The sequence below is a fragment of the Chrysochloris asiatica genome, unplaced genomic scaffold, assembly GCF_000296735.1.
Source record: "Chrysochloris asiatica unplaced genomic scaffold, ChrAsi1.0 scaffold00042, whole genome shotgun sequence".
In the NCBI taxonomy this organism is placed as follows: domain Eukaryota; kingdom Metazoa; phylum Chordata; class Mammalia; order Afrosoricida; family Chrysochloridae; genus Chrysochloris; species Chrysochloris asiatica.
Genome location: NW_006408560.1, coordinates 15,822,401 through 15,833,348, shown reverse-complemented (window position 1 = coordinate 15,833,348; position 10,948 = coordinate 15,822,401). Strand labels below are relative to the sequence as shown.

General features: G+C 48.5%; 1 protein-coding gene across 2 annotated transcripts in view; it reads right to left on the bottom strand.

The window, feature by feature from the left end:
• Positions 1–10,948, bottom strand: part of NTRK1 (neurotrophic tyrosine kinase, receptor, type 1) — a 26,616-nt gene that overhangs the window by 7,299 nt on the left and 8,369 nt on the right. Inside the window, exons 5-14 of one of the 2 annotated variants that reach the window (XM_006861608.1) lie at positions 9,599–9,744; positions 8,981–9,123; positions 6,536–6,668; positions 3,782–4,108; positions 3,318–3,335; positions 3,117–3,172; positions 2,749–2,851; positions 2,114–2,260; positions 1,563–1,693; positions 1,243–1,415 (exon numbers count right to left, since the gene is read on the bottom strand). In XM_006861608.1, coding sequence (XP_006861670.1) covers positions 1,243–1,415; positions 1,563–1,693; positions 2,114–2,260; positions 2,749–2,851; positions 3,117–3,172; positions 3,318–3,335; positions 3,782–4,108; positions 6,536–6,668; positions 8,981–9,123; positions 9,599–9,744 — 1,377 coding nt within the window. The remainder of the gene's footprint in view (positions 1–1,242; positions 1,416–1,562; positions 1,694–2,113; positions 2,261–2,748; positions 2,852–3,116; positions 3,173–3,317; positions 3,336–3,781; positions 4,109–6,535; positions 6,669–8,980; positions 9,124–9,598; positions 9,745–10,948) is intronic. The other variant, XM_006861609.1, reaches the window with a different exon arrangement.

Below are 10,948 nucleotides of genomic sequence, written 5' to 3'. Positions count from 1 at the left end.
AGAATGTGCCCTTTGGAGATGTAAATTATTATATATGCCTGAGTAGGTTTTTTTGTTTCTGTGTTTTTTAAAACGCTAAAGTGGATAGAGAAAAATACTGTTAACTGATGGTACATGGAGGGGATTATAATCAATGTAATGAAACAAGGTATATGATTTGTTGACTGTAAAACTGATGATATGCCTTATAAACTTTCACTCAATCCACAATAAAAACCTTAAAAAAAAAAATTGCCATATATTCTACCTTTATACTATGCCATGTACTGGAGTCCTGGTGTGGGGCTGTAGGCTAATGCGCTGGACTGCTAAGTCAATTTGAACCACAAGGTTGCCGGTTCAAGTTCACCAGCTGCTCCTTGGAAACCCTGTACAGGGTAGCTATGGGTTGGAACTGACTATATAAGCACATATGTTATTGTTAAGTGATGTCAAGTAGGTTCCAACTTATAGTGACCCTGTAGAGGGTCTCTGAGACTTTAAATCTTCGCGGAAGCAGAAAGCTACATCTTTCTCCTGCAAAGTGGCTGGCGTGCTTGAACCACAGAGCTTGTGGTTCACAGTCCAGGGCTTATTGTGTGGAACCACCTCGCTCCCCATACAAGCACATAAAGCTATAATGAAAATGAATTGTAATGTACTTCACAAAGTGCCTGAAACATAGAAAGTGCCTAAAGAGCTCTGGTAACATAGTGGCTACGAATCTCACAGTCAGCAGTTCGAAACTACCAGCGGTTCTGCGGGAGAAAGATGAGGCTTTCTGCTCCAGTAAAGATTCACAGGCTTGGAAACCCTATGCAGGGTCCCTATGACTTGGAACTGACTCCATGGCACATAACCACCACCACCACCACCAAGGAATGGTACTTGTTATCCACACTGGCACCCCCTACAGGCCTGACTTCTGACTTCACCCAATAAATCCCAGCTCTCTGTAAAGCCTACCCATCCTAAAGTCTGAGCTCATGGTCTCTGCTGACTCAATCTCTCGGACAACTGTCACTCTCCTTTGCCGTGACTGTCCCACATGCACACATTTTCTCCTCCACTACCCTGGGGATAGAAACCGTGCCTGCCTGATCCTTCTCAATCTCCATCCTTGGTGGATAGCCAGCACCCAGGACCTCAGGGACCATATGGTTTCCAGGCAAAACTGGCAGAATGGGGATGTGCTCGTGGGGCAGGGACAATGGGACTCAGACTCCTGGTCCAGGGCTCAGGTCAGGGGTCAAGTGCTCATACCGGAGGAAGCGGTTGAGGTCCCCATGCCGCATGTATTCAAAGACCATGAGCAGCGGACGGCCCTCAGTGCAGACTCCGAAGAAGCGCACGATGTGCTGGTGTTGCAGCATGGTGAGCAGTTCGGCCTCGCGCTGGAAGTCCTGCCGGGCACTCTCTGATACCTCCTTCAGTGCCTGGACAGCCGGGCAAGGGAGGGACTATGTCCACCCACATCCACCCACATCCAAGGTAACCCACCTGACCCTCAGATACTAGCCACACCAGAGCCCAGCATCCCAGCCCTAGGCCAGGCACTATGTCCTGGGTGCATCCATTCTCACCTTGACAGCCACCAGCATCTTGTCCTGCTCAGGTAGCAAGTTGTGGCACTCTGCAAGAAAGACCTTCCCAAAGGCACCCTCGCCCAGCTCCCACTTGAGTACAATGTCCCGGCGTTTGATGTGATGGACACCTGGGGACAGGGTTGTGGGATCAGAGGGGAGCCATAGGAGGAACAGGGTAGGGGCAAAGGCAGGAGTGTCTAGGAGCCCTCCCTCCCCCTGCACTGCATACCGAAATCTAACCAAGGGAGTAGATGGGGACAAAATTCCAACCTCCACTCCTTCACCAAGCCCTATGTGTTGGTAAGGATGCAGATGCCCAGAAAAGACATGATCTGAGCTTACTGTGGCCCAGATGTCAGGCTGATCTCAGCCTGAGGAGGATGTACTGGGAAAGGTGGAGGGACAGGAGAGTTATTGTTCAAGACCAGGGTGGGCAATGGCTATAGCTCAGGGGCTTCTCCACATACACACACGTACACACGCGTGCATATGCACACACATGTACACACATGGGATCACCCCACCCTTGACCCAGCACAACCCCTCACAGGCATCACTGAAGTATTGTGGGTTCTCGATGATGTGACCTTGAAGCCCAGAGCCTTTGCCCTCAGTGGGAGACAGGGAGCTGCCACCCAGCGTCATGAAATGCAGGGACATGGCCAGCCCATCCTCTGGAGCCAGTATAGCAGGACCTAAGAAAGAGACATAGCCATGCCCACAGTCACAGGCCAGGCACATACCCTGGCCCCTGCCCATCCTGACAGGTTGTAGATGTGGCAGGCGACCCCCACCTTGTAGGCTGCAGGGCAGGAATGGAGGAGCTAGGGAACGAGACAGCAGCCAGGGGGTGGGGAGCTACTATGGCTTCTCTGTCTGGCTCCTGTCCAACCCCGGGCCCCACAGGCACCAAAGAACTCCCCCACTGCCCCCCCTCGCAGAACCCAGACCTCCCAGACCCACTTAGTGTTTGACTACAATCCAGCCACCAATTAGCAGCTGCTCTCTGAAACTGCCCCCAGCACCAAGTCCCGACACACACTCACAAGCCCCACAGCCAGGCCCCATAGAGACCCCAAACGCATGCTCACAGGGCCCCCTACCCCATTCAGAGGACAGCGTCAGGAAGAGGCAGGAGAAAACCAAGTCAGTAGGACAGTCAGACAGACAGCCCCTCACTCACGGTTGATCCCAAACTTGTTTCTCCGTCCGCATTTGTTGAGAACAAGGAGCAGTGTAGAAAGGAAGAGGCAGGCAAAGACAGCTAGGCCCACTGCCACGGAGACCTGGGGGTGGGGGTTAGAGCTAGGGAGTTCCCTGAACTCTCAGAGCTCGAAGGTAGCAAACCACTTCTCCATCCCACATAGGGGCCTACAGACCTGCCCTTCTCCCCAGGGGACCCAGCCATGGCTGTGGGGGTAGCTGACTGTGCTCAGGCCAGATTGGTACTCTGTGTGCACTGACCAGATATGGCATGCAGACAACCCTCTAGCCTGTAACCTAGCCTCCTAAATCCCAAATTCTGCACAGACTTCCACTTCCCAAGCTTACCCCAAAAGGTGCGTCATCCTTCTTCTCCACTGGGTCTTTTGATGTGCTGTTTGTATCTGTGGAGACAAAGTCCATAGGATTGACCTGGGTACACACTGTGCCTCCTCCAGCAACTCTCCCATCCCAGCCCCAGCATCAGGTGTACCCTCTACCCCAGCCTGGGCTCCCACCGCCCCCTCTCCCCCCCACCAGGCTACTCACCCGCTGGTGAGAAGGAGACTGCAGCAGGTGGGAGGAGAGAAAGTGGTCAGATGAGGGAGGGCAGCAGTGAATCCCTTGCCCCTGGGACTCATCCCTTCATTGGGTTTGAGTGGATTGGGAGGTGGGGAACTCTGGGCCTCAAGAGAGAAGATACATTGGCTCTTTTCCAGTTGGGTGCTGGATGCCCTGGTGTGGGGCTCTCTCTTCATCCAGCCCAAGTGAATAGAATAGCTCAAAGGTTCAGGAGGCCCTGGGATTTGAGCAAGGGAGCAAGCACAGAGCCCAACACCAAAACTGGACCCTTCAGACACCAGAACTCCAGGCCCCTCTGTGTCCCTGGACCAGGCACATCAACTTCTGGGGTTAGGGTAACAGTAGGAAGTGGGCCAAGCCTCCCTAAACACCTGGATCTATTTCCTAAGTGGAGGAGGGAGTGGGGCCAGGGTTTGGGATGACCCTCGCACCAGGGATGGGATCCTCGGGGTTGAACTCAAATGGGTTGTCCATGAAAGCAGCCATGATGGAGGCAGCTGCCCGACCAGAGGGATTGGTGGCCAGCAATGTGTAGTTGCCGTTGTTGACATGGGTGGGCTGGTTGAGGCGCAGGCAGCCATGTTGCATCGTCTCATTGGCCGCTGTCTCCAGGAACTCAGTGAAGATGAAGCTGGTCTCATTGAGCACGGAGCCATTGAAGAGCCAACGCAGAGAGGGCGCCGGCTGCCCATCCACCGAAAAGGGGATACACCAGTGGTGCAGCTCCACCGCTGAGTGCAACTGCACACTGGCAGGGACTGTGGGCCAGACAGAACAACAGTGAAGAGTCAGGGGGCAGCTGGAGTGACAATGCCAGGGCCAAGGGGTAAAGCAAGAAGTCACAGGCTGGGCCTACAAGAAATTGGTCAGCGGGCCCTAAGACATTCATAAGGAAAAACCATTTTGAAGAAAGTTGACAGTAAATCTTACATAAACTCAGAGACAGACCTGTGATATTCACAGGCTGAAAGAACTCTTAGTGGTAAGTGGAAAATAAACTGTAACAGGCCTAAAGAAATGGACAAAAGGTCATTGAGTCTTTAGATATGGAATCTAGAAAAATTAAGTGTAATCAAGTTCAAGAAGGTGATGTAGGGGGCCTTAAAATGAAGCAAACAAAAATACACAGTTTCAAAAGAAACATTTTGAAAAAGACACAGGTTTGAAATAGGCTCAGATCTGGCTGATAACATTTTGAGAACTAAGGTACACCTGGCCCAACTCATGGTATTTTCAATCACCTTAGTTTATGTGAAAGCTAAATATAAATAAGGAGGACGCAAAAAGAATTGATGCATTTAATATTATGGTGCTGTTGAAGAATATTCAAAGTACCATAACAAACCTGTCTTTGAAGGAGTAGAGACAGCATGTCCGTTAGAAGAGAAGATGTCAAGATTTCATGCACATAGTTTGGACATGTTATCAGGAGAGATAAGTTCTTGGAAAAGGACATCATGCTTGGTAAAGTAGAGGGTCAGGGAAAAAGAGAACAACACCCATGAGATGGAGGGGCATGGTGGCTACAACAATGGGCTCAAACATAACGAAACTGTGAGGATGGCTCGGGACCAGGCAGTGTTTTATTTTGTTGTGCATTGGGTCACTATGAGTCAGAGCCAACTTGATGGCACCTACCAACAACATTAACAATATATATACACATAGGAAGATGATTCAAAAAGGTCACGGAAAATGGAATGAAGATAATACAATTTTTTCATGAACTTCTTGAATGAAGCCCCCTCATATACTGTACGTTGTTACGTGCCATTGAGTCAGTTCTGACTCATAGCGACCTTGTATAGGGTTTCTGAGGAGCACCTGGTGGTTTTGAAGTGCCAACTTTGTGGTTAGTAGTCCAGCGTCACACTTGTTGTTAGGTGCCATCGAGTCGGTATTGACCCATAGCGACCTTATGCACAGCAGAATGAAACACTGCCTGATCCTAGGCCAACCTTACTATTGTTGCCACGCTTGAGTCCAACAACAGTGCCACACTAGGACTCCCATATATGCTGTATACTATAATTCAGTTCCATCCAGTAGTCATATAATGGAATACTATTCCATCATGAATTGAATTGAATGTTACTCGTGACAAAATGGTTGAATCTTAAAACATAGTATTCAATGCTTGCTTTGGCAGCACACATCCTGAAATTGTGAACAATATAAAGAAGATCAGTGTGGCTCCTGCACAAGAATGACATGCAAAATTATGACATGTTCCATATTAAAAATAAAATATAAACAAATTTTAAAGAAAATAATTGAGCAAAAGAAACTAGATAAAAAATAATTACATGTAGTATGAAATGTGGTTACAAATCAGGCTGCGAACCTCAGGGTCAGCAGTTTGAAACTACCAGATGTTCCTCGGGAGAAAGATGAGGCTTTCTGCTCCGTAAAGATTTACAGCCTCGGAAACCCTATGCAGGGTCGCTATGGATCGGAACCAACTCCACGACACCACCACCACCACCACCACCACCAATACACAGAAACAGGTAACACTAAACTCTAGTGATAAGGAAGTATGTATGTATAGATTTATTTTTTAAAGTAAGGGGAAAGAATCATCATAGAAGTCAGGATGGGGGTAGAAGTGAGAAGATGGGGTGTGAATGGAGAGGGTCAGGAGAGGTCTTCTGAAATACTGCTAACAATAATTATTGCTTAAAGTGTGTATGTCTTATGCATATTTCCATGTGCATTACATTTCACAACAAAAGAACAATAATTATATGAAGGAGAGGATTTAATATTACTTATGGGAAGACCTAAAGAAATGAAGCTTCATGCTTAAAGAGGTACTTGGGAGGCAAATTTCTTCTTTTAAAACTAGGATTTAGGGCAAAGGACCTCAGGAAGAGCAGCATGAGGAAGTACTATAGGAGCAATGAGAATGCTGGGCAGCTGGTGTTTAGGGCCTCAGGTAGCAAGATTGGGCAAGGGGCCAGAAAGAAATCCATCTGCATCCCTCTGGCCTTGACAAGCCCCCAGGACTTACCCTGAAGGATCAGGTTTTCATGGGAATCTGGAAACAGCTGGGAAGGAGCAGCTGTGGAGATACGCATCCCACCCCTTTCCTTCAGCCCCCAACCCTCACATCCTCTTTTCAGAGAAAGAGGGATTGGGGGGTGGGGGTGGCGTGGATGCTAGAGCAGTCATGGGAGACTCACAGGAGACGTTGACCTGGACAGAGAATTCCTTCCGGCCCACATCATTCTCCGCCCAGCACGTCACATTCTTCCTGTTGAGGTCAGTGGTGACATTGACCAGGGTCAGCCACAGAGATGACAGATCCTCAGATTTCTGGGTCAAGGGAGAAAGAAAGAAGTCAGAAAGAGATCCAACCAACTTGGGGCTGAAGTCAGGGGGCTGGTACTGATGTCTGTGGTGGACCCCTCTGACTCCAGATGGAAAGGAGAGGTGGGTGAGGGTGAGAGGAGGAGAGGGAGAAGAGTCTGTGGGAGAAAATATAGCAGAGAATGGCCCTTCTTCTTTAGAACTAATTTGTACACTGACTCCTGGACCATTATTTCAATAACCTCTAAATAGGCACCAAATCATTCAAATCTAAACCCAAACCACCCATCTGAGCCGCTAAGTAGACAGCACAAATCCCAAGGACCAAATGCATACACAGCTCATTTGGGAACCAAATAGGCCCTCATTACTTAATTATTCCATGTTTACACATAGTTCTAACAAACTTAGTCTCAGTTCAAGGGAGATCAGAAATAAGAAGATGGTTCTGGTACAGGGTAATGTAACAGTTACAAGTAAAGCCACAGCATCTCCTCCTTTTGGCAAATAAAGATAGTGAATGAGGTGAGAGAGGCAAAGTGATTTGATTCTGAAGCATCATCAAAAGATCGAATCAGGTTCAAGATTCTCTTGCTAAGAAGCCATGGACATGTGTAACAATTATATGACCTTAGGAAAATTCGTAATCTTGCTGAATCATGGTTTTCTTGTTTTGTAAGCTGAGGAAGTGGACATTTTATATCTTTTGACATTTTAGGAAGCTGCTTTCATAAAATGACAAAAATAAGTGAAAGTGGTGTACACATCTCATTTACCTAGAGATGCCATAAATGTGGAACTCCTTTAATAAATAAATGCGTAAGGAGGTGAGGCATCCTTGGGCTTCCACTGGAATACATGAGTTCAAAGATTCCAAAAGAGCTTTCCAGCCTCTTCAGCAAGTTCTGGGTTCTAGACACATGGTGGGTTCACCACTTCCCTCAAGAGGAAGCCAAGTTCTGCCCTATTCTCCTCTTGATTGTCCCCGCTCCAAATCACCCTGGAACCTGGAGTACCAATAACTTCTCCCCTTGAGCTTCTCTGACACTCTTCACTTTCCTAACTGAGGGTGTTCAATCCTCCTTCCCTTCCATTTAACCCAGTTAGTGTAGAACTTTTATAAATTTCTAGAAAACAGATGCTAACAAACATATGAATCCCAAAATTTCCCATACAGGTAACTGATCTAAGGTGTCTCCATGGATGGAAATGGCTAACCTCGTGTCTCAGCCTTGCTTAGTTTCTGTTATTCCACCAGGCAACTTTGATCTCTGGAAGAAGAGGGACCACTCAGTGACTTGGTGACCAAGGTTCCCTCCACCATGTCTGGGCCCCAGTGGTCTCCCCTACGGAGTCCCCTGACCCTTTGTCAGAGTTCCAATAGTTTTCTACATTGTAGTTCCAGGGCTCCCCCTGCAACTCTACTTACTGATCCCCCTCGCAAAGTGAGGGTCTCCAAACTGAGACCCCCCAGTCACTGGTCCAGTTCCCCCTCGAGGCTGGACCCTGTGTGATCTCTTGTAATCCAGTTGGAATCAGCTTTTTAGGTAGATCCAACCTAATTTTAGCCCCTTTTGACCTTGTCATCAATGTCTCCAAGTCTTAGCCATGGCTACTCCCAGCTGCCTGTCACTAACCTGGGGACCAAGGGCAAGGTCTGGGCAGGTGCCCAGAGACATGTCTGGATAATAGAGTTAGAGGCTAGAGGATGTCCAGAGGCAGGCAGGACATCAGAAGCCCATCATGTCCACCTCCTCCTTAGCTTATAGATAAGAAAATCAAAGTGCAGGCCCATCAAGGGATTTTTCTGAAAGTCACTTTGAGAATTAATTAGTGAGAGAGCTGGAACCAGAGCCTCTGCCTCCTCCCTCAGCACACATCTAAGAGGATGCTACTTCCAGAATCTCCAGGAAACTACCTGAAAGATCCCCAAGAAGTCCCCCAGATGTAGGAGCAGCAAGTACCACCACACCACCCCCAGTCTCGGTTTCCTTCTCTAGAAAAGGGGTAAGTGGGCCGATGGTCTGTTGGGTCCCTCTCACATCATGTGAGGACTCTTATAGCCAGCATTGCTCCCCAGAAAGGAGACCTGGTTAAGTCCTGGTGGGTCTGTGAACTCTAGGGGGTCCCTGCTAGGTCAGCACCCACCTGAGAGTGTATGTGTACTCTGCGCTGTCCCACAGCAGAAGCCCGAGTCTTGTGACACTTTCTCTGTGAGTCTTATTTGTTTTCTCTCATTCCCCCACAGTATGTCTTTCTTTCCCTTCTTTGCCCCTTTGGGCCCTGCTGGGCCTCTCATGCAGGAAGGGGTTCCTTACCATCACTACGGCTGACTCCTCCAGCTCCGGGAGGATCCAGTCAGCTTGCTCCAGCTCCTGACCCTCCACCTGGCATTGTAGTAACACGCTGTCTCCCACAGCCACAGAATCATTGGAAGTCAGGACCTTCAGCATGGGCAGGTCTGGTCATGCAAGATGCACAAGGGGTGTTAGAGCTAGTAGTTGCAGTATCTTAGTCCCAGATAATACTCCTTTCCCTGCTCTCCTCAGTGACCCTGAGCCCAGACAATGCCCACCCCTCAACCTTTTGATATTGCTGCTGCTTTTGAGTTGATTCTGACTCATGTAGACCCTATAGCACAGAATAGAACTGCCCCATAGGATTTCCAACCACGGCTGTGGTCTTTATGGAAGCAGACTGCCATATCTTTCTCCCATGGAGTGGCTGGTAATTTTAAATGACTAGCAATCAAGTACTTAAAACTTGGTGCCACCGGGACTCCTGTCAGCTCTTCCAGCCCTTCCAATGCTCTGTTATCCAGTTCCCCTCAGTGCTTTTTTCCCAAGCCCTGCACAATGCACACTATCCCTGGCAATGCCCTGTCCCCAGGCAAGCTCCCTTCCCCAGCTCCCCCTAGCACCATTCCCAGCACCTACTGCAGCTGGTGTTGGGCATGAGGGCAAGGGGCGTCTGCCCGGAACACTGTAGCTTCTGCTCAGCAACTCCGCCCAGTCCCTCCTTCTCCCAGCGCTGCAGCCATCGGAGGGCACAGGAACAGTTCAGAGGGTTCCCCGACAGGTCCCTGATGGGTGTGGGAAACAAGAGAGTCTGGGAAGAGGCAGGTGTTGGGCCCAAGGAACCACAGAGGATAAGAGGGAGTGCCATTAGACCACAGAGACAAAAGTCTAGAAGTGACGGAGTTAGGACAAGGAGAACAGGTCCCCTTCTTGGATCCCAGTAACAAGATGTTACTAAAAGATATAGAATGCAATGGAATATTACCGAGCCATCAAGAGGAAGGAAGCCCTAGATATACAGGCTGAATAGGTATGGGAGGAAGAGTGGACAGATACCCACAAATATAAAGGGTTTGAAAGAGGATACTTGTACATGGTATTTACCTTTGCAGCAAACACAACTATAAATGGGGTGGAGCATGTTATTAAGTGGAGTTGAATTGGTTCTGACTCATAATGACACTGTATAGGATTTCCAAGGAGTGACTAGTATGTTTGAACCACCAACCTTATGATTAGCAGTCCAGTGTTTATCCTATAACGCCACACCAGCAGACAGTGGGCAAAATGATGAAAACTTCTTAGATATTATCAAACTTCTTAAGACAATGAGTTGCTGGGCCTGGGGGCTCAGGACCATAATCTTAAGCAACACCACATTCAATAGGCATGTTTGTTTTGTTAAGTGCTATTGAGTTGGTTCTGACCCATAGTGACCCTGTATAGGGTTTCGGAGAAGTGACTGGTGAGCTTGAACCACCGACCTTGTAGTTCAAACCAACCTTGCAGTCCAGTGCATTAACCCACAGCGCCACACCACAAAGACAATATTTTACATCCTACTTTGGTGGGTAGTGTCTTAAAAGCTTATGAGTGTCACTCAAGAGACATCAAGGCAAGTGGCCGGGTCCCCTCAGGGCAAACCCCCTTCCAAGACTAAGTAAGACTCGATGGGAATACACGCTCTGATTGGTGACCACGTTCGTCACTGATAAGGGGAAGTGAGGAAAAAACAGCAATGAAGTTGCGAGCTAAGCCCTACAATGTTCAATAGACTCCTGTGAACCCGGGTAGAGACCTGGTTGGCCAGCAGTGTGTCAAGACCTGGGGACTCTTGAGCCCAGAGTCAGTGACATAGCCACAGAGGACTAGAGTGGAGAGTGAAGTGTCTAGCTGATAAGAAGAGAGGGCATATGCATAAGAACACCCACACTTGCAGATAATACCCACCTGACCTGGCTTCAATGACTGGATGATCAGAGCTCAACT